We start from the raw sequence: 21,928 nt of genomic DNA on the forward strand, positions 1-21,928 counted from the left end.
TCCACAACAGATTCAAAGTGTACTATTGTTGCAATGATTTAAAACAGGAGTAAAACAATTGCAGTTACTCAACATCAAGTTACAGAATGTTAGGTGGATCTTTAACAATGGTGTAAATTGATTGTGGTGCTTAGACTGGCCATTTGGAACTCCTGTTGAATGTAACCGCACATGCTTGAAGTTCTGCTTAGTTGACTCTAACAGCTGATAACACTTCTAATAATATAAATGAATGAAATAGTTAGCTATATTATTAATAGTCAAATAGTCATGCAGGTTTTGATTATTCTGTAGTCAATATGCAAATATGGGGGTGCAAAACCACCAGGCTGTGACTTAAGAAAAATACAGCAATATACTGTACACTTGCAGTTATGCATTGCAAAAGATGACAGTGCAATTGCAGGGTGGATCTCATTCTGCTGGGTATTGTAAACAATTTTTTTCAATGTAAAATACTGGGGGGAAAAAGGAAAAGTAATTAGTTTCCAGTGCCTTTCAATAATTAGGATCTGTGTTGTATGATGCATTGATGAATTGCATTGAGGGGTCTACGACACCAGGATTTTGTAAGATTAAATCTTACACCAGCATTGCAAAACTACCACAAAGCAACAGTGCTATAATGCACGTAAAAACAGGGGCCTCACATCAGGAGCACTAGGGAACTGCTTTGAAAGGTGGTGTTTGTCTGGATGACAAAAATGCAGTATTTCCATCAGCTTACTCCTGGGTGCTCCTAAAATCTAGTGATGGTACATATGCAGTTTAAAGTACAATTCAAATTTTTGCACCAAGTAATTTCAATATAATGTTCTAAGTTTTATTGGTTACAGACTTATGACAGGAAAAATTAAACAGTAAAAATGTGTTTGGGTTCACTTTGTGACTGACTAATTATTCATATCCAGGAATTCCTGCTAATTCTTTGCCTAAACAGAACTTTTCTGCTTGCATGCATGTCACTGAGAATTTTAGAGTAGATTACTTTGAAAATCCAAAGAGTTTCAAAACTTCAAAGCACTAATTTAAGCAATGCCACTATAAAAGTTTAGAAAGGTTTACCTTGACGCTGTTATTCTTTTCATTTTTCTCAAAAATTAGATAGGATTGCTACTGTAAATAGCAACAATTGAGTGTTTTTAAGAATTTGTTCTTGGGCTGTGAGCAAGGCCAGCATTTATTATCCATCCCTAATTCCCTCAAGAAGGTGGTGGTGAACAGCCTTATTGAACCACTGCAGTCCATCTGGTGTAGGTAAACCCACAGTGCTATTCGGAAGGGATTTCCAGGTTTTTGACCCAATGATAGTGAAGGAATGGTGATATAGTCCCAAGTTGGGATGGTGTGTGGCTTGGAGGGGAACAGGCACGTGGTGGTTTTCCCATGTACCTACGGACCTTGTCCTTCTGAATGTTAGAGATCGCAGGTTTGGAAGGTGCTTTTGAAGGAATCTTGGCAAGTTGCTGCAGTGAATCTTGCAGATGGGACACACTGCTTCCACCATGCACAAGTAGCAGAGTGAATATTTTAAGGTGGTGAATAGGATGCCAATTGAGCAGGCTGCTTTGTCTTGATGCCGAGCTTCTTGAGTGTTATTGGAGCTGCACTCATCCAGGCAAGTGGAGAATGTTCCATCACACTCCTGACTTGTGCCTTATAGATGATGGCCGGTTACTTACTTGTACTAGTTTAAGTTTAAAGCCCTATAAGTTAACAAAGGTAGAAGGTGTGACAACCTACATGCTCATCAAATACAACAGGACCTATAAAAGCAAAGGATAGTACAGCACTGTGAAGGACGCCATTCCGCCCAGCAATTCAGCCAATCTCACTCCTTTGCTCTTTTCCAATAGCCCTGCGAGTATTTATCCAATTCCTTTTTGAAGGCTTATGTTGAATCTGTGTCTGCTATACTATACTATCAGTCAGTGCATTCCGAACCCTAACCACTGATTTGTGTAAGAACTTTTCTCTCGGGCACCCCGAATCTTTTGTCATTCACCTTAAATTTGTACCCTTTGATTGTTGATCCTCCAGCAATTGTGGAAAAAAATTACCTTCATTTACTCTATCAAGCCCCTCATAATTTTAAACATCTCTGTCAAATTTCCTCTTCTGAGGAGAGCAACCCCAGCTTCTCTAGTCTATCTACGTAACTAATTGCTCATTACTGGAACCATTCTAGTAAACCTTTTCTGTACCCTCTCCAAGGCCTTCTCATCCTTCCTAAAATGTGGTGTTCAGAATTAGACTTAATACTCCAGCTGGGTCTGAACTAGTGTTTTACATAGATTTAACATAACTTACTAGCTTTTGCGCTCTTTGTCTATTTAAAATTACAGGATCCCATGTATTTTATTAACTGTCTTGTTAACCTGCCCTGCCATCTTCAAAAATGCACAAATGCTCCCAGGCCTTTCTCTTCTTGCACTCCCTTTAAAATGGTACCATTTAGCATATATTGCCTCTTTTCATTCTCTTTACCAAAATGCATCACCTCACACTTTTCTGGGTTGAATTTCATCTGCTATTTGTCTACTCTTTCCACTAGCCTATCTATGTCGTCTTGAAATTTATTACCAGCTTGCCCAGTCTTTACTACACTTCCAGGTTTAAAGACATCTACAAATTTCAAAATTGTGTCCTGCAACCAGAAGTCCAAGTCATTAAGATACATCAAAAACAATAGTGGTTCTATGACTGGAGTGCATTGCACTGTCCTCACCCACCTTCTCTTATCATCATAGAAACTTACAGAACAGAAGGAAGCCCTTCAGCCATCGTGCATGTGCTGGCTCTTTGAAAGAGCAGTTGAACTTGGTCCCACATGTACATTGTTTTGTTTGTAACCCTGCATGTTCCTCATTCTTAAGAACTTGTCCAACTCCCTTTAAAAATTATTCATGGGATCGGCTTCCATCAAGATTTGGGTTCCTTGCTGTTTGTGATGGATATCAATGATTTACACTTAAATGTAGAAGGCATGATTAAGTTTGCAGATGATACAAAAATTGGTCATGTGTACAGTGAGAAAGGAAACTGTCAACTGCAAGGAAATATCAATGGACTCAGTAGTTACTCAGAAAAATGGCAACTGCAATTCAACCTGGAGAAGTGTAGGGTAATGTCTATAGGAGTGGCAAACAAGAAAAATATTGAAGAGTGCAAGAGCAAGGAGGTTATGTTCAACTTGTATCAAACATTGGTTCAGTCTCAACTGGAGTATAGCATCCAGTTCTGGGTGACGCTTCAGGAAAGATGTGATATTAGGGTGCAGAAAAGATTCACAAGAATGGTTTCGGGGATAAAGAGCTTCAGTTATGTGGATAGATGGGAGAAGTTGGGATTGTTTTCCTTGGAGAAGGTTGAGAGGAATTTGATAGAGGTATTCAAAATCATGAAGGGTCTGGACAGAGTAGATAAGGAAAAGCTGTTCCCCTGGTGAAGGGATCAGGAGCGAGAGGGTACAAATTTAACGTAATTGGCAAAAGAAGTAATGGAGACAAAAGACAAAACTTTGTCATGCAGCAAATGGTTAAGATCTGTAATGCACTACCTGAGAGTGTGTGGAGGCAGGTTCAAACGAGGCATTCAAGAGGGAATTGGATTGTTATGTGAAAAGGAAGAACATGCAGGGTTATGGGGAGCAGGCCGGGGAATGGCACTAGGTGAATTGCTCAATCGGAGAGCCAGTGCAGTCGCGACTGTGCTGTAACAATTCAGAGATTTTGTGAAATCCAATAACTCAAAACAATTAAAAGGCAGGGCATTACAAACTGCAGGTCCACCCTAAAAAATTTCTGCTTTGCTGATCTCTCCTGCAGAAGGATTTTGTGCCCCTTATGTTCAGCAGTACACGTGTACAGCTCAATATTTTGCCATATGATGGTATATCTTGGGGCATATCTTCTCAAAAATGAACTGATTAAAACTTCAGTAAGTTCAGACCAGGTACTGAATCAATGTTACTTTATTTTAAGTCATGAAGTGCATATACAGAGTAACAAGTTATTCCAAATCTCTCATTATTTACCTTAATTTCAGTCCCATCTTGTAATTAAAAATAAGATGCCAGATTGTTTGAGGGCTGAAAGATATTTTTATTTTGCCAGCCCTATCCCTGAATCAGAGCAAAGCTTGTTCTGAGCCTGGCAGGCTCGCTCCTTAATGTAGTCATGCCTAACCCCTTGTCTCTCTCTCTCTCTGAACTTATTAAATGAACTCTTATTCATTTTGGGGTCTTATTTATCCCTTGTTGCACAGCAAGTTGAAGACTTGATGTCTGACCCCTTCCCAGTCCAAGGGTTAGCAAAAAAAGCTGTTAATTGAATCAACTATGACCCCACTGGGTGATTCATTGAAGAACATATTTAGGATGGGTTGACAGGGTAGTTGTTAAGAGGCTGTTACTCCTGGCTAGATAGTCTAGAATTAGGGGTTATATCTCAAGGCCAATCCCATATCCCGAGACGGAGGAAAAATTTCTCCACCTAAAGGTTGTGAATTTTTGAGCTCTCTACCCAAGAGGGCTGTCGATCAATCGAGATGAATATGAGATATTTAGGCACCAAAGGATATTGGGATAGGACAGAAAAGTGAAGTTAATGTAGAAGTTCAGCCATGATTGTATTGAATGGCAGAGCAGGCCTGAGAGCAGTATGACCTCCTGCTTATCTTCTAATGAAACTAATTGTTGCTGTTTACAAAATGTATAGGACTAATTCAACAAATTTGGGCCTGGATGATTTGCAGGCAAGATCAAGGGACCTTCATTGTTTCTTGCTTGTGCAGAATGCAAGGAACAACATTCCATACACTAATGTTTTTCACACTGACATGTACAGACTTACACAAACAAAAGAATCCCTGGAAACAGGAAATAAATGTTGCGCCTATCAACTGGGATTGTGCCAAACATCCCAAATGTAATAGTGCAATATTTAAAGTAAGAGTCTTGTAAATCATTAACTTTCTTAACTCAGCAAGTCCAGGAAAAATGACAACCTCCACAATTTCAGCTCATACACTGCACAGTTTAAACAAATAACAGCCCATTCACATTAACATGTTATCAATGTGAGTCAGGGTGTTTTTATAGTCAGTAAAGTAAATGCAACACTACTGTCCCAGATCTGTCAAGACCTGTAGAAGCGTGAGGAAAGCCCATCTCTTGGGCATCACTGTTTTCTGATAATGCAAGCACCACTGGAGGCACAGGTTGCCTTTTTTTCTGGCTGTTGTTAGACTAAGTAACTTAGCATGCTTGTGCCAGGTAACATTTCGGTTTATCTTAGCTGATGTTGAAGGCTTGGTGCTCAAAGGATTGAAACTACTTCTCAAAAGATGTGCAATGCGAGCTCACACATGCATAATTCTTTTTCAATTCCTCCAGTGCTATGGAATCCAGCCACTGCACTAGGCCTCCCAGACAACACTGCTGACATAATTTCGAGCAGTTCTGTAACACAGGTATTTGTGAAGTTACCAACATAGACAAGAATCATGATTTCCTCAAATATAAATTTTTAAAAACCCATTTTGCTCAAGATAAAAACAAAATGTTGAAAGCAGTTGGCCAGACAGCATCTGTGCAGTGAGAAACAGAGTTAATAGGCCCATTTTTATCTCTGTTAGTGAATAGATTTTGAGTGAGCTAAAATCCGGCCCAATGTTTCAGCTCCATGACCTTTGATCAGAACTCAGCAACAAGTGGAAGATGATCTTGCTCTTAAAATGAATAGATTTTCAGTATGTATGGAGCTCGAGAAAAAGTGTAGGGCAAGAACAAGGTCTGTGGTGAGTGGAGGACTGGAGTGATTAAATGACCAAAAGGGATAATGGTGTAAGGCAAAAGGAGGTGAAATAGAAACAAAAGGTGGGCCCAGAACAGGTGTAACTAGCTACAGCAGAAAAAAAGAGGGGAAGGGAAGCATGGAAAATCTGGCAAATTGGAAAGGGCTACCACGGCCCAGGGATATGGTGGAAAAAAGGCGGGCAGACTCCAAGGGGTACACTATTTCACTGGCTATGTACCTATATGGGATCCTCATCCCAAGTACCAACTTGTATCTCATCCACTCCCAGTGGCCTTATGCCTCCATTACCAGGATCTACTGACCAGAGTAATTTTGCTTGCCTACATTTTCACCATTCTATTGTCTCTTAACTAGTTATTCTACATTTTTCCCATCTTTTCTTTTCTACAAATTCACAATTTAAAAATAATTTTACGTACACCACACACACACACACACACACACACTCTTACTACTTTCTTGTGAAGCAGTAGGCATTGTCAGATAAAGTTGGGTTTTCATTGGCTGTAACTCACTCGCTTTTCCAGAACCGCTTCATCCAGTTCAGGGTCGTGGGGAGTCAGAGCCTATCCCGACAAGCAATGGCATTGGGTGGGTATTGGCTTTAACTATTAGCTTCAAAATTTTCAATAAAACAAAGGGTCAAACATTGACTGTTGTGTGGCTTTAGAGAGGAGTGCACATACCGTAGTTACCAATTTTTTTTTTCCAATTCTCCTTCCTGTCCAAAACTTGCAATCCATTTGCTTCACGGTCTGTACAATTAGATATCATATAAGTGGTCCAAGACAATTTGCTTGATAATATTAAGGAGTTTATTATATTCTGGTTCAAAAAATATCCTGGTGAAACACACACATCAGTTACTGGTGGTATACAGTGGAACACAAATGTCATCATGATGTCATGGTATATTAAAAATCGCAAGTAGTGATAGGATTGAAGGCTGTAGAATATCTGCTTTGAAATATTTACTGTAGAGATCGTCAATGCAGTACAAAATGTTTAAAATTTAGCAGTAAAATTGTGATCATAATTTAATTCTACAACATTCTGTACAGACATATCAAACTCTACACATGGCGGGAAACATTTATTACAACAATGAAGCCATCTATGCAATTTAACTCATTAAAATGAGGAATGTAAACTCTTAACAAGATTATGCATGGAGCATAAACTCATAAAAACCTACAGTAATTAAAGCGCCAATTTTTAAGGCAATTATTTTAATTATATTCAAGGACTTCTGTAATTAAATCTGCAGAGGGATGTAGGCTATTTTAGCAAAAATTGAAAGCTTATTATTTCTTCAAATTTAACTTTTTCCAGTTAACATCAAATGAGCAAGAAATAATGTGTTATGCAGCACCATTCACAACCCGAAAATGTCCCCAAGCTTTGCAAAACCCAATTAAATATTTTTGAAGTGTCGTCACTGTTATAATGCAGGGTAACTCTCAATCTCGATCTCGATTCTCTTCCCACACCTAGAGGCGCATGAGGCAGACGAAGCATATGCTTTCATCTGTGTTGATGGCTTATTTTTTCATGAAACAGGTCACCAGCCTGAAGTCAAAAGCTATAGCTTTGAGGGGTGCCACTCTTCTTCAAGCATGGCTGACCAGGAGTCTCTCCCGCTGTTACCGCCTGCCATATGCGTATAGGAAAATTTTTAGGCTGATAATCAACTTGTTCGGCTGTGTTATGAATGCACCATCTGTGACTATCAAGTCCTGGAATGGGTCTCTAACCCTGAGCTTCTGGCTCTGGCAGCGATGAGGCCCACTTAGGCCACAAGACCTCCCAATGCAAGGTAACACAGTAGCCAGTTGGCATGTCGCAATGAATTCCCAGGTGTTCCCATAGTGTGGATTGCAACCAATGATGCGAGTCACAGAGATCACGTTTAGGATCACAGGCTTTCCTCCGATGGAGCAATAGTGACTGTGGAGAGGAGACTGTCTAGTCTGGAGGCGCTAGCTGGGCAACCCTGGACCCACTGGATTGATGATGTCAGCAGGAAGTGGGGTGAGGGTGGGGCGGGGGGAGGGTGAAGGATTCACTGGTGAGCCCAAACTCCCTTTAGCATCAGAAGCCACTTTTACCAGGGTATTCAAGTGGGCCCGGGGTGCCAGCCTGGAGCATCTGGATGCCGGCAAGTGTAAAACAGTCACTGACTGAGTATGGGAAAAAGAGGGAGGCCATGCGGCTGAGCCGGGAAGGTGAGTGGTGCCTTCAAACTTTACTGTGTTACTGCTCCTGTCTGCTTCCTGTTCGGGCTCCTTACCCCAAGCTGAAAAGGCGGTGGCGTAGTGCTGTTGTCACTGGACTAGTACTCCAGAGATCCAGGGAAATTCCCTGGGGACCTGGGTTCGATGGTGAAATTTGAATTCAGTAAGTCTAGTGATGACCATGAAACCATTGTCGATTGTCATAAAAACCCATCTGGTTCACTAATGCCCTTTAGGGAAGAAAATCTGCTGTCCTTACCTGGTCTGGCCTACATGTGACTTCAGACCCACAGCAATGTGGTTGACTCTTAAATAACCTCTGAAATGGCCCAGCAAGCCACTCAGTTCTCAAGGGCAATTAGGGTTGGGCAAGAAATGCTGGTCCAGCCAGCGACACCTATATCCCATGAATATAAATAAAACTCACATCGCAGGCACTGGCAACTAGACCAATAGGGGCAAAGGGGAGTGGGACTGGTGAGTGAGTGAGTTGGGGGAGCGGAGTTGGGAAGAAGTTGCGTTGAATGAGTGAGAGTGTGGGGGCATGGGATGTGTGCGCACGGTGGATGTGGGTGCGGGATGTGTGTGTAGGCGCGGGATAGTCCATGATCACACCACAGTCCAGGTGGAGACAAAGTCCTGTTTTCATATTGAGGTTACCCTCCATTATGTTGTGTGACACTACCAAGGTACTAAATGGGATAGATTTCGATGGATTTTAGATCTAGCAACCCAAAACTGGGCATCCATGAAGTGCTGAGGGCCATAAAGAGAAGCAGAATTGTGTTCAACCACAATTTGTAGCCTCATGGCCCGGCATGTCCCCCACTCTACCATTGCACCCAAGCTCGGGAAGAAACCCTAGTTCAATGAAGAATGCAGGAGGCAGGAGCAGCACCAAGCATATCTAAAAATGAGGTGCCAACCTAGTGAAGCTGCCAAACAGCAGAAGCAGCATGGTATAAACAGAGCTAAGTGATCCCACAACCTACAGAACAGATCTAAGCTCTGCGGCCCTTCCCCATCCAGTCGTGAATGTGGGCAATTAAACAACTAACTGGAGGAGGTGGTTCCACAAACATTCCCATCCTTGAACACTAGTGCAAAACATAAGACTGAAGCATTTGAAGCCATCTTCAGTCAAAAGTGTTGCGTGGATGACCCATCTCTGCCCCCTGAGGTCCCCAGCATCACAGATACCAGTCTTCAGTAAATTCACTCCATGTGATATTCAGATATGGCTGAAAGTTACTGACACTATTCAGGCAACAGTACTGAAGACCTTGTTCCAGATCTAGCCGTGCTCCTAGCCAAGCTGTTCCAGTACAGCTACTGGCATCTACCTGGCAAATTGGACAATTGCCCAGGTACGTCTTGTCCACAAAGAGCAGGACAAATCCAAACAGGCCAATTACCGCCCCATCAATCTACTCTGTCATCAGCAAATGATGGAAGGGTCGTTCACAGTGCTATAAAGTTACATTTGCTTAGCAATAACTTGCCCCCTGATGCCCAGTTTGGGTTCTACCAGGGCCACTCGGCTCCCATCTCATTACAGCCTTGGTCCAAACGTGGACAAGAGCTAAATTAAAGAGGTGAGGTGAGAGTGACTGTTCTTGACATAAAGGCAGCATTTGACTGTGCGTGACATTAAGGAGCCCTAGCAAAACTGAAGCCAATGGGATCAGACGGAAAACTCCCTACTGGAGTTATACCTAGCACAAAAGAAGATGGTTGTGATTGTTGGAGGTTGATCATTTCAGTTTCAAGACATCGCTGCAGGAGTTGAAGCACTTTACATTGCTAAATTCTTGTATTTGTAAATGAAATAACTTTTAAAATAAAATGACTATAAATATACAGGTATAAAAAAAATATGGTAACTTTCTACTTGCCTCCTTGCAGCCAACCCTGCATGCTGCCGATCCTCCTACCTGAAACTCCCATTTACCACATCCCATTCCTTGACCGTCCTCCTTGCTGTGACCATCCGGTTTGCAGCCTCTGCTGCTCCTTGGCCCCCCCCTCTCACTGCCAGCCCTCCGGGCTCAAGGTCTCTCCTGCTCCCTAACCCACATTTTTGTTGCTGACCCTCCAGGCTTGCAACCTCTGCTGCTTCCTGAACTTCCCTCTGGCCAGTCCTTCGTCTCTCTGAACCTCCTGTTCGCTGACTCTCCCATTTGCCACTTGCCTCTCTTGAATCCTCGCTGTGAGCAGCGGTTCTGGAGATAGGAGTAGCAGCTTCGATTTGCAGGCGGTAAGTCATGAACTGAGGGTCAACAATGAGAAGGGTGGGTTAATGAGCGGCAGAGGTCATGAGCTGGGGGGTCAGCAATGAGATGGTGGGTTAGGGAGCCGTGTCCATATGCAGGAAGACGTGGGTAATATTCAGGCTTGAGCTGATAAGTGGCAAGTAAACCATAGGCCTGTTAGCCTAACATCTGTCATAGAGAAAGTGCTACAATCCATTTTTAAGGTGGTTATAGCAGGATACTTACATAATCACAATTTGATCAGGCAGAGCCAACATGGCTTTGTGAAAAGAAATCATATTTAACAAACCTGTTGGAGTTTTTTGACAAAGTAACATTCAAGGTGGATAAAGAGTAACTGATAGATGTTGTGTACTTGGATTTTCAAAAGACATTTGATAAAATACCACATCAAAGGTTACTACACAAGATAAGAGCACATGGCTTAGGGGGTAACATATTAGCATGGAGAAAGGATTGGTTGGCTAACAGGAAGCAGAAAGTAGGGATAAATGGGTCTTTTTCGGATTGGCAATCTATAACTAGTGGAGTGCCACAGGGGTCTGTGCTGAGTCCTCAACTACTTACAATCTATGTCAATGACTTGGATGAAGGGATCAAATGTATTGGAGCTATATTTGACAACAACGCCAAGATGGGTAGGAAAGTAAGCTGTCATGAGGAGGTAGAGAGTCTACAAAGGATATAGACAGATTAAATGGTTGGGCAAAAATTTGGCAGATGGAGTCAAACTTGGATAAATGTGTACTTGTTCACTTTGGCAGGCAGAATAGAAAAGAAATGTACTATTTAAATGGAGAAAGATTGCAGAACTCAGTGGTACAAAGGGATCTAGGCGTCCTGGTACATGAATCACAAAGTTAGCATGCAGGTACAGCAAATTTTGTCTTTTTTTGCAAGAGAATGGAATATAAAAGTAGGGAAGCTTTCTTGCAGCTGTATAAGGCCTTGTTGAGACCACACTGGTCTCCTTATTTAAAAAATATATATAATTGCTTTAGAAGCGGTTCAGAGAAGTTTCACTGGACTCATTCCTGGGATGAAGGACTTATCTTATGATGTATGTTGAACAGGCTGGGCCTATACTTGTTGGAGTTTTGAAGAATGAGAGGTGATCTTATGGAAACATATAAGATCCTGAGTGGACTTGATAGGGTGGATACCCAGAGGATGTTTCCTCTTGTAGGGGAGACTATAACTAGGGGACATAGTTTAAAAATAAGAGGCCTCCCTTTTAAGATAGATGAGGAGAAACCTTTTCTCCCAAAGCGTCATTGGTGTGTGGAATTCTGTTCCCCAGAAAGTAGAGGAAACTGGATCTTTGAATTTATTCAAGGCAGAGTAAGACAGATTTAAAAACAAAAAAACTGCGGATGCTGGAAATCCAAAACAAAAACAGAATTACCTGGAAAAACTCAGCAGGTCTGGCAGCATCGGCGGAGAAGAAAAGAGTTGATGTTTCGAGTCCTCATGACCCTTCAACAGAACTGAGTAATATTAGGAGAGGGGTGAAATATAAGCTAGTTTAAGGTTTAAGGTGGTGGGGGGGGTGCGGGGTGGGGGAAGAGAGAAGTGGGGGGTGGTTGTAGGGACAAGCAAGCAGTGATAGGAGCAGACAAAGAGGTGTTGAAGGTGGTGATATTATCTAAACGAATGTGCTAATTAAGAATGGATGGCAGGACACTCAAGGTACAGCTCTAGTGGGGTTGGGGTGGAAAGACTGACAAGTATTAGTTGTAGATTTTAAAATAATGGAAATAGGTGGGAAAAGAAAAATCTATATAAATTATTGGAAAAAACAAAAGGGAGGGGGAAGAAACAGAAAGGGGGTGGGGATGGAGGAGGGAGTTCAAGATCTAAAGTTGTTGAATTCAATATTCAGTCCGGAAGGCTGTAAAATGCCTAGTCGGAAGATGAGGTGCTGTTCCTCCAGTTTGCGTTGGGCTTCACTGGAACAATGCAGCAAGCCAAGGACAGACATGTGGGCAAGAGAGCAGGGTGGAGTGTTGAAATGGCAAGCGACAGGGAGGTTTGGGTCTTTCTTGCGGACAGACCGCAGGTGTTCTGCAAAGGGTATTTCCACCCCACCCCCACTAGAGCTGTACCTTGAGTGGCCTTCTTACACTTTAGTTTGTGGCCTTCTTACACTTTAGGCCAAAAGGTGCCTCCTTATACTTGCCTATAATGAAATTGATTTGTCATTTGCATGCCAATTCTTCAATAAAAACAGGAAATGCTGAAAATACTCAGCAGGTCAGACAGCATCAGTGGAGAGAAGCAAGGTTAATATTTCAGGTTTGTGACTCTTTATCAAGAAGTCATTCACTTGAAATGTTAACTCTGTTTCTTTCCACAGATGTTACCTGACCTGCTGAGTATTTTCAGCGTCTTCTGCTTTTTTTTCCAGATTTCCAGCAGTATTTTGCTTTTTATTAGCACAAGTTTATCGTCTTGTTTTGTTAGTCTACCTCAGTTTTAACTATACTCCTAACTTGGTAATGTTATGAAAACTGTACTTACCTTGTTCCGAGCGGAGGTCGGGAACTTCAATTCCTGATGGATCTCGGAGCTTTGGTGCATGCACACACTGGGAGCGGGCTACAAATTCTGTGGAATTCTGCAATTCTTACGTTCTTTGGACCCAGCGCACTTGTGCAGGAAGAAAAACAGTGCGATAACCCGGGTCAGGTAACCGGGAGCATTGAAGGCCATTGAAGGCAGGGGACCGGTAGTGGTCCCAAAAGAAGAGCCCCAGAAAGGGGACAGTGATGGGAAAAGGTCCCAGTTCAGTTAATAAGAAAGGAGCAGAGAAATAGACTCCAAACAGGAAAGGGCTGCGAAGAGCAAACTTTAAGTGAAGAAAGCAGCCAAAGGTTTGTGACGCCATGCTGTAAGTCATTGGGATAAAGGTAACCCTTTGGAGCAGCAGTGTTCTGCTTGGTGCGGCTGCAGATCTGAAGTTGTGCTTGTCAGTTGGTGCTCAAGTGCATGCTCAGGAATGCAGGGGAACAGAATCTTGGGACGAGATTGAAACCCCAAGAGGTGGGCCGTCATTGATGCTGACCAAGTTGGAGTGACTTTTGGGGAGAATACCCACGTTAGATCTTTGAAGGCGAAGACTGGAATTCCTTGTGAAATGGACAGAGTTTCAGTAAGAGTGGTTGACTCAGTGTTTGCTGATGTCTGGGTGGATTGTTGAGAAATCCATGGACTCTGTCTTGGTAGCATCTGCCATTTATTGTGCAGTGTGGTGTGTTTGACCACAGTTTGCTTGTTAACTCTCATGTGCTGCATATTTACCCTGAAGTTTAGAGTATAAGATAGATATTGTAAATTGTATTATCTTTCTGACCTTGCATAGTAAAGTTTATTTTTGTTTGTTCAAAACCCATGGAATCTTGTGGCTTTATTCACTGGGCAAGTGTCTTTACTTCAAACTTTGTCTACTTTAAACAAAAGGTTATTGGTCCGTAGCCGGATCTTACCAAAAACCTGGGGGCCTGGTCTAACAGTGCACTCTGAAAACTTTAATGTTCTACTTCTGATTTCTGAGACCAAGTTATTATTTAAATGCTGAACAGCTGTGGTCACAGCACATATCCATTTGGAACATGACTTCCCACTTTCTACAAGTCTGAGTAAATACATTTAACCCTTGTTCTCTGCTTTCTATTAATTCTGTTCTTTAGCCCCAGTTCCTCAGTCATGAGTCTAATATGTGTTATGGAAAACATTTTGAAAATTGAAGTACATTATGTCTGCAGCATTATCATAATCTAATCTTCGCTACTTTCTCAAAAAATTCAATAAGGTTGGTCTATGTGATCTTCCATTCTGAAATCCATGCTGACTACACCTAAATGTTTGGTTATTTTTTCATTTTTTCTGTTCAGCAAAGATTCCATTAACGATTTGGACTTGTTCTAGCTCACTTTTTAAAAAAATATTAGAATGTTTGCTGTTCAGTCCTGGTACTACTCACTTTTCTAATGAATCTTTTATTTTTTGCATATCTGCTGGGATAGACTTTGAAGATATTTGAATACGAATAGCTGCATTACGTCAAAGTTTTTTCAAATCAAATATTTATTAAGGCATATTTCTTAGTACAAAACACAATTAATTCAGCCTTTATTCACTGTGGTAATGGGCATTGTTTCATCTAAGTTAGCTTCCATCTTTCAAAGCAATCCATTTATTGTTGGTCCTAATCTTCACACAGTTAGAGTAATATGCTCCTGTGCTATTCCATTACTCCAGCTTCTTGGGATTGTTAACAGCACCATAATGGTACAGGACAACAAGGGGGAAAAGGGAAATCCCCAGCATGTTGGCAAAGATCGCTAGCTGTACGTCTGTGATCATTTGCCCAGGGGTTTATAAATTAGATCCTGCTCCAAGTCCTGACTTGAGGCGTTTTTTTCAAGTTCAAGTTCAATAAATTTATTTATAATGGCAAGTATAACTAAACAATTTCTGGCTCCAAACTCAGTCACAAACACAGTAAACCTTTGACAAAGGCAATGCCTGAACCATCGTGTAATGGACCACAAAGATTCATTCTCACAGAAACTAAAGGATCGTTAATGAAATTGATAATCAAGTAATTCTACCGACTGACGTGAGGTAGTGTTAAACCTCATTGGTTGAACACTGGTTGCAGTAGAGCTTCAAGTGGTGTATACTTGCAGTTCGTGCCCATATGCAGCAAGACCTGGTCAACATTCAGGCTTGGGCTACACAAGTGCCAGGCAATGATTATCTCCAAGAGAATGAATCCAGTCACGTCCTCTTGACATTCAATGGCATTCCCATCAGTGAATCCCCTACTATCAACATCCTGGGGGTTACCATTGACCAGAAACTGAACTTGACCATACATATAAATACTGTGGCTACAAGAGCAGGTCAAAGGCTGTGAATTCTGTGGCGACTAACTCATCTGACTCTCCAAAACCTGTCTGCCATCTACAAGGCTCAAGTCATGAGTGTGATAGAATACACTATGCCTGCCTGGTTGAGTGCAGCTCCAACAACAGTCAAGAAGCTCGACAACATCCAGGAGAAAACAGCCTGCTTGAATGGCACTCCATCCACCACTTTAAAATTTGCCCCCTCATCCACCAATGCACAGTGGCAGCAGTGTGTACTGTATACAAGATGCACTGCAGCAACTCACCAAAGCTCTTTCAACAGCACCTTGCAAACTGGTGGCCTCTACCACTTAGAAGGACAAGAGCAGCAGATGCATGGTTTTTTAAAAATTCTTCATTCACAAGAGGTGGGCTTTGCTGGCTGGGCCAGCATTTATTGCCCATCCCTAGTTGCCCTTGAGAAGGTGGTGGTGAGCTGCTTTTTTGAACTGCTGCAGCCCATGAGGTGTAGGTACACCCACAGTGCTGTTAGGAAGGGAGTTCAAGGCTTTTGACCCAGTGACAGTGAAGGATCGGCAATATATTTCCAAGTCAGGATGGTGAGTGGCTTGGAGGGGAATTTCCAAGTGGTGGTGTTCCCATCTATCTGCTGCCCTTGTCCTTCTAGATGGTAGTGGTCGTGGGTTTGGAAGGTGCTGTCAAAGGAGCCTTGGCGAATTCCTGCAGTGAGAACACCACCACCTGCAAGTTCCCCTCTAAGCCACACCTTGCCCTGACTTGGAACTACATTGACGTTCTTTCACTGTCGCTGCTCAAAAATCCAGGAACTCCCTTCCCTACAGCATTGTGGATGTACCTATATTGCATGGCCTGCAGAGGTTCGAGAGGATGGCTCACCACCACCTTCTCGAGCAATTAGGGATGGGCAATAAATGCTGGCCTAGCAGCATGACCCCTAGCTCTAGACCCCAGCCAGGGGAAATATTGTCTCAGCATCTAAATTGTCAAGCTCCATAAGAATTTTATATGTTGTAATGAGATCATCTCTCATTCTTTTAAACTCAAGGGAATATAGGCCTCGTCCACCTAATCTCCTGTCATAGGACCATCCCCTCGTCCCAGGAAGCAATCTAGTAAAACTTCATTGTACTCTTCCTCTAAGACAAGAACATCATTCCTTGGGTGTGGAAACCAAAACTGTTTACAAGTTTCCAGGTGTGATCTCACCAGTGCCCTATGTAATTACAGTAAGACATCTTTACTTTTATACTCCAAACTCTTTGTATTAAACGCTAACATAGCATTTACTTTCCTTATTGCTTGCTGTACCTGCAGGTTAACTTTCTGTGATTCTTCTTGTACCAGTACACCCAGATCCTTCTGAGTACCAACATTTCCTGGTGTCTCACCATTTAAAAAAAAACTTTTGTATTTTTTTTACCAAAGTGATAACTTCATGACTTTCTGTGTTAAATTCCATCTGCCATGTTCTTGCCCACTCAATTAACCTGTCTATATTCCTTTGCAGGATCTTTGTGTCCTCCTCACAACTTGCTTTCATACCTAAATTTGTATCACCAGTAAACTTGGTTGGGTACATTACAGTCAGCTGCCCCAGCCGCCTTAACTGAATCACTGATAGAGATTGTAAATAGCAGAGGCCACAGGATTGATCCTTGCCTTACACCACCAGCTACAGCCTGCCAACCTGAAAATAACCTGTTTTTTTCCCCACATTCTGCTTTCTGTCCATTAACCAATCCTCAATCCATGCTAATATATTACCCCCAATCCCATGAGCTCTAATTTTGAGTAATAAGCTCTTGTGTGACAACTTATTGTGATTGCTTTTTGAAAATCCAAATTGTAGCGGTTTTATACAATTGAGTGTCTTGCTAGGCCATATCAAAGAACAGTTAAGAGTCAGCCATGATACTGTGGCTCTGGTGTCACATGTAGGTAAGACTGGTAAGGATTTCCTTCCCTAGAGAACATTGATGAATCACATGAGTTTTTACAACAATTCGGAGGTTTCTTGGTCACCATTAATTAGGCTTTTTTTTTAATTCCAGCTTTATTTAATTAACTAAATTTAAATTTGCCAGCTGCCCTGGTCCGATTTGGTTGGTGGATCGTTAGTCCAGCACACAACCACTATTCTATCGTTCTCATCGTTAAGATAAAACTTATAAACTTTAAAAAATTAGAATTTTAGCTTATCCCTTAACCCCATGTGTATGTCCCAATCATTTGTTTTTGTTTTCTGTCAATTTAATTTTTTAAAACATCGGCACATTTACTTCCAGGTTTGCTGTCTGTGAGAATACTTCAGCATGATTGGCTGTTTGCTTGATGGCATCACTGTTGCTGAATGCCTGGAGATCCCCTTGACTTGGTGCAAGCTTCAAACTGATTTTGGGCAAGGGTAAATCAAAGCTGCATAGATGGCTAAATGTTTGTTGGCAGCATTATTTGAGGTCAGCAGCGAGCGCTGTTGCTTGGCTGCTATTGAGAAATACAGCTTATGATTCCCTATCACATCCCTGATCATAATTTCTAGCATTTTCCCTATTATTCATGTCAACTGGCCTACAGTTTACTCTCTCCTCTTTTCTGTTCATGAATTGCGGGTCATGTTTGCTACCTACTAATCCATGGGGACTGTCTAGAATCTAGGGAATTCTGGAAGATCAAAACTCTGGAAACACCAGGAAATCTGTAACAGGGCTTATTGAATAGGTTTATTTCCTTTATGATTTTTGGCAGTAATATGTGGAAAATAATATAATGTCCTAACTAATTGTAACATTGCTCAGAGGTGGTCAGGTATATGCTAGGAAATTAAATTACTAAACTGCTTGTTCCTTTTGAGGCCATTGCTGAATTACTCCAAGGGCAAGTGGTCTAAGAAAATCCTCAGTTGCTATTTGATGAGAGAAGTCGCAGATTGCTCGGTGTCTATGAATTTCTGGCAAGTCAAAAAAACTGTCTTTTCATATACTCTGGCATGTTGGCAGATTTTCTACAAATAGACTGCGTTGCTTCTGGATAAGTTGCAAATAGCTGTGAAAACCCAGCAATCTGCAGTTTAGTTTGCCGTAAACCAGATGATCCTCTACCACCAAACAGGTGGTGTCCATACTGTAATCATTGTTTTATTTCTTGGCTGTTCAGTTTTGTTTTTTTCATTGATGAGCTCTTTTGTGGCTTGGATCTTTATTTTTTGAATTGTTTTTTCCCCATTTTGATTTATATTTCCCTGCAATAGTATATTCTTTGTGAAGGGGCGGGGTGGTTGCCTCTAGCTTGAAAGATGGAAATAAATATGGGAGGAATGAGCACAGGTTGATTTGTGCAACTAAAGGTTATATGTAGATTGGTTTGAGGCTACTTGCTGCTTATGATAAGTTGGTGGTGAAATTTAAAAGCTCATTTTAAGAACATACAGTCCGTTGGAAAGCTTGCATGTTGTTTCTCTGCATATATTTATGGAGCAAATCCAAACATAAGACTGGGAATGAACCTACTGTTCTTAAAAGGTTCTAAAAATCTGTAATCCATTATGTTTTGAGCGAGATGAGGAATTTCAATTGTCAATCAGTTACAGTTTTTTAACTTCATTCTTCAAAAAATGGCCTTTGTACAAAGAGTAGTGTTCACGAACATTGCTAGTCAGGAACTTTCATCTAATTCAGTAATTCACAATGTGTACAGATCTGTGCTTCAAACCCCAGTTTGCATGGGCTGGACTCTTCTTTGCAGTACAGCTTTGCACCATCTCACTACCATGACCACTGTGGGCTGATCCTTTTCTGCCCATTATATTTAGTAGTTTTGAGGGTGCAGGATCTGGGTCTCTGGAATTTTCTTGCTGTTCACCTCATAGCACTGTGTGGAAGGTGCCAATAGACCATTGGAAGCAGAAATGACTGCCCTCAGATCTGTCCCATTGCAGGGAAAAGGGACTTGTAGCAACCCCCTCCTCCCAATCTGGACTCCCTACTACTGTCTTCTGTAGGTTTCAGTTTTTAAGGCTTATAAGTCAGCCACTGTGCTGACCTTGGGGCTCTCTGTGTCTAACTGCCTGGCTGTTTGTTGTCCTGGTACTCTGTAGCCACTTGTCGGCAAGTGCTCCCTCTTGACACCAGGAATCCCACTGTTCATTCAAAATAACTCTGATTCTGAGGATTTGGAGGGGTGGGCAGAAAAACATTGTTCTGCTGGAGCAACTTCCTGAAAAGTGGAATCCATCCTAGTTTCTTCCACAGAAGTAGTCTTTCCCATCTTCAGTAGGATTACTGGGCCAGAATGAAACTCTTCACTCTTCTGTGGTGAAAGACACTGTCTGTACTTAGCTACGCATTCACATCCTCGATCACTAAGAGATGCAAGTACAGTAAACTTCACACCTTTATTATAGCATAAACAATCTGTTTCTAGTCAGTTTCTGATTTCTTCCAATAGTTTGGTAACAGAAATTGAAATTGTACTGTTTTTGCCCCTTTGACTGAATTGGATACGACTAGGTAACTGAACTGGCCTGTGATTCATACATATTTAATGTGGCATATTAAACATGGCAGAAAGTAATTGATTTGGATAATGGAAGGGGTAAAGATGAATTCATTTTGGCTCAAAATATTGTAAATGATGTCTCCAAAATCGACTTTTTCTAAACTTAATTTAAAGAAAAGTATATTCCACTTCCTAAGCAATTAAAGCTGCCTTGTATTTTGACTGGCATATTTGATGCTTCTCCTTACTATACATTGGAATTGGCAGCTTACGGTCAGATGTTTTGCATAGAACAGCTCTTGATGTGACGGCATGAAATTTTGCTTAAGTGATACCTTAAATGGATTTTTCTTCCCACTGTCCCTACTTGCCACAACATCAGAGCATCAGTGTTACTTGAATTTTACTCAAATTCCATCCAAGTCTGCTTCCATCCAGCACTTCTAAAATATAAAGTAGAGTAACATTAGGAAACTGAAAGGATCTAATCCTTTGTTAAATTTGGCATGAAGAGGCAACCAATGGGCTATTTTGCTCCCTTTCATGTTAATTATTAACTTTGCATGCACTGAGTCAAAATAATTACAGGCAGCACCAAAAAATGCAAAAGTTGTACCGATATATTTTGTTTACAAAAATGAGGTTGAAGGCTCTGGTATACATTGTATAAATTAATCCTTACTGTCAGCCTTTAATTATGGAATCCATAAAAGAACTTGTTTGAGTATCAGACAGTACAGAAGAATCTATGCTACCTTAATAAAACTTGTTGAGTGATAGAAGCTCTTGTATTACTTCTAGAATTGCAGAATCACTGAATTTAATTAATATCTTCAACTTTGCAGTGCTTTTACATAATATTATATGAAGAAATATTATAGATTATATTAAATATAATTATAGATTGGAGAAGTTAGGATTATTTTCCTTGGAGAAGAGAAGGCTGAGCGATTTGATATAGTTGTTCAAAATCATGAGGGGTCTGGACAGAGTAGATAGAGAGAAACCAACTGTTCCCCCTCGTGAAAGGATTCAGAACAAGAGGGCACAGATTTAAAGTATTTAGTAAAAGAAACAAAAGTGAAACGAGGAAAACCTTTTTCATGCAGTGAGCAGTTAGGATCTGGAATGCACTGCCTGAGAGTGTGGTTCAATTGAAGCATTCAACAGGGAATTAGAATGTTACCTGAAAAGGAAGAATGCAGGGTTACTGGGCGAAGGGGGGGGAATGGCACTAGGGAGTTGCTCGTTCGGAGAGCCGGGGCAGACACGATGGGCCAAAAGGCGGCCTCCTGCGCCGAAATGTTTCTGTGACTCTGTGAATATCTTCAAATGCTCAGGGAGACTGATGGCAAGCTTGCATTTTTATAATGCTAATGAAGCAGCACAAACCAAAAGTTTGTGGTGATTTACAACTCACGGGATATCTTTTCCTTGCCGCAAATTGCTAGGTTATTTATACACTAATTAGTGTGTGCATTAAACTCACCATTAGAAATTCTGAACCATTTATGAAAATCCTGAGCAAATAGCTTTTGATTTGTTGTTATGGTTTGCAGTACGCACGTTTTGATGGAGATTCTTGCAGAAAAAGCAAAATTTGGAAGACTTCCTCCTGTAATGCTTAATTTGCCATTTTCACAGTGGGCGGAATTTGTGATGGTAATGACTGCAAAACTGTCATTATTCGCTGTCATTACTCCACTGAAACTGACAGCGCTTCTAGAGTCTGCAGAGGTGCAGAATAACTTGGAAATCCAGAAGTTGTCAGTGAGTGCAAATTAACTGCCTCTTTTCCTGCATTACAATAGTGATGATGCTTCAAAAGTACTCCATTGACTGCAAAAACCAGTTCTCGTAAAAAGCACTATATAAATGCAAGCCTTTCTTTCGAGCCCTTTTTACAAACCCTTGGTAAAATTATACTTTGACCTAGGTGTAACTGGGTTTTTAACTACACATTAAGTTCATAGTTACTGCTCACTGGCTTGAGAATTTTATATTTGTGGAATATCAAATCTCTATTATGATATTAAAACATATTTTTCAAGTTTTTATTCAAGTTTATCTTTTTTAGCTTCTAAATCCAATTATCATAACTTATTTTACTTTCTGAAAATGTAAACTAAAAATGAAGGATATTAAGTGCTTTTAACTTCCGGTTTGCTGTGTTCATACTTCAGCATGACTGTTTGCCTACTTGCTGCCACCAC

The 21,928-nt window shown here is 41.2% G+C and overlaps 2 protein-coding genes across 2 annotated transcripts in view; one reads left to right on the forward strand and one right to left on the reverse strand.

Annotated features, from left to right (window-relative positions):
• Positions 1 to 21,928, forward strand: part of LOC144686799 (activin receptor type-2A) — a 168,394-nt gene that overhangs the window by 28,080 nt on the left and 118,386 nt on the right. The window lies entirely within an intron of this gene.
• Positions 14,487 to 15,038, reverse strand: LOC144686307 (dolichyl-diphosphooligosaccharide--protein glycosyltransferase subunit 4-like). The gene has a single exon (XM_078551385.1). The coding sequence runs from the start codon at positions 14,689 to 14,691 to the stop codon at positions 14,578 to 14,580; it is 114 nt and encodes a 37-aa protein (XP_078407511.1). The 5' UTR covers positions 14,692 to 15,038; the 3' UTR covers positions 14,487 to 14,577.

Source organism: Cetorhinus maximus, chromosome 11, assembly GCF_964194155.1.
Source record: "Cetorhinus maximus chromosome 11, sCetMax3.hap1.1, whole genome shotgun sequence".
In the NCBI taxonomy this organism is placed as follows: domain Eukaryota; kingdom Metazoa; phylum Chordata; class Chondrichthyes; order Lamniformes; family Cetorhinidae; genus Cetorhinus; species Cetorhinus maximus.

Bases quoted from the DNA above. Each gene is read 5' to 3' on its own strand.
- LOC144686307 (XM_078551385.1), bottom strand. From the start codon at position 14,691: ATGATCACAGACGTACAGCTAGCGATCTTTGCCAACATGCTGGGGATT.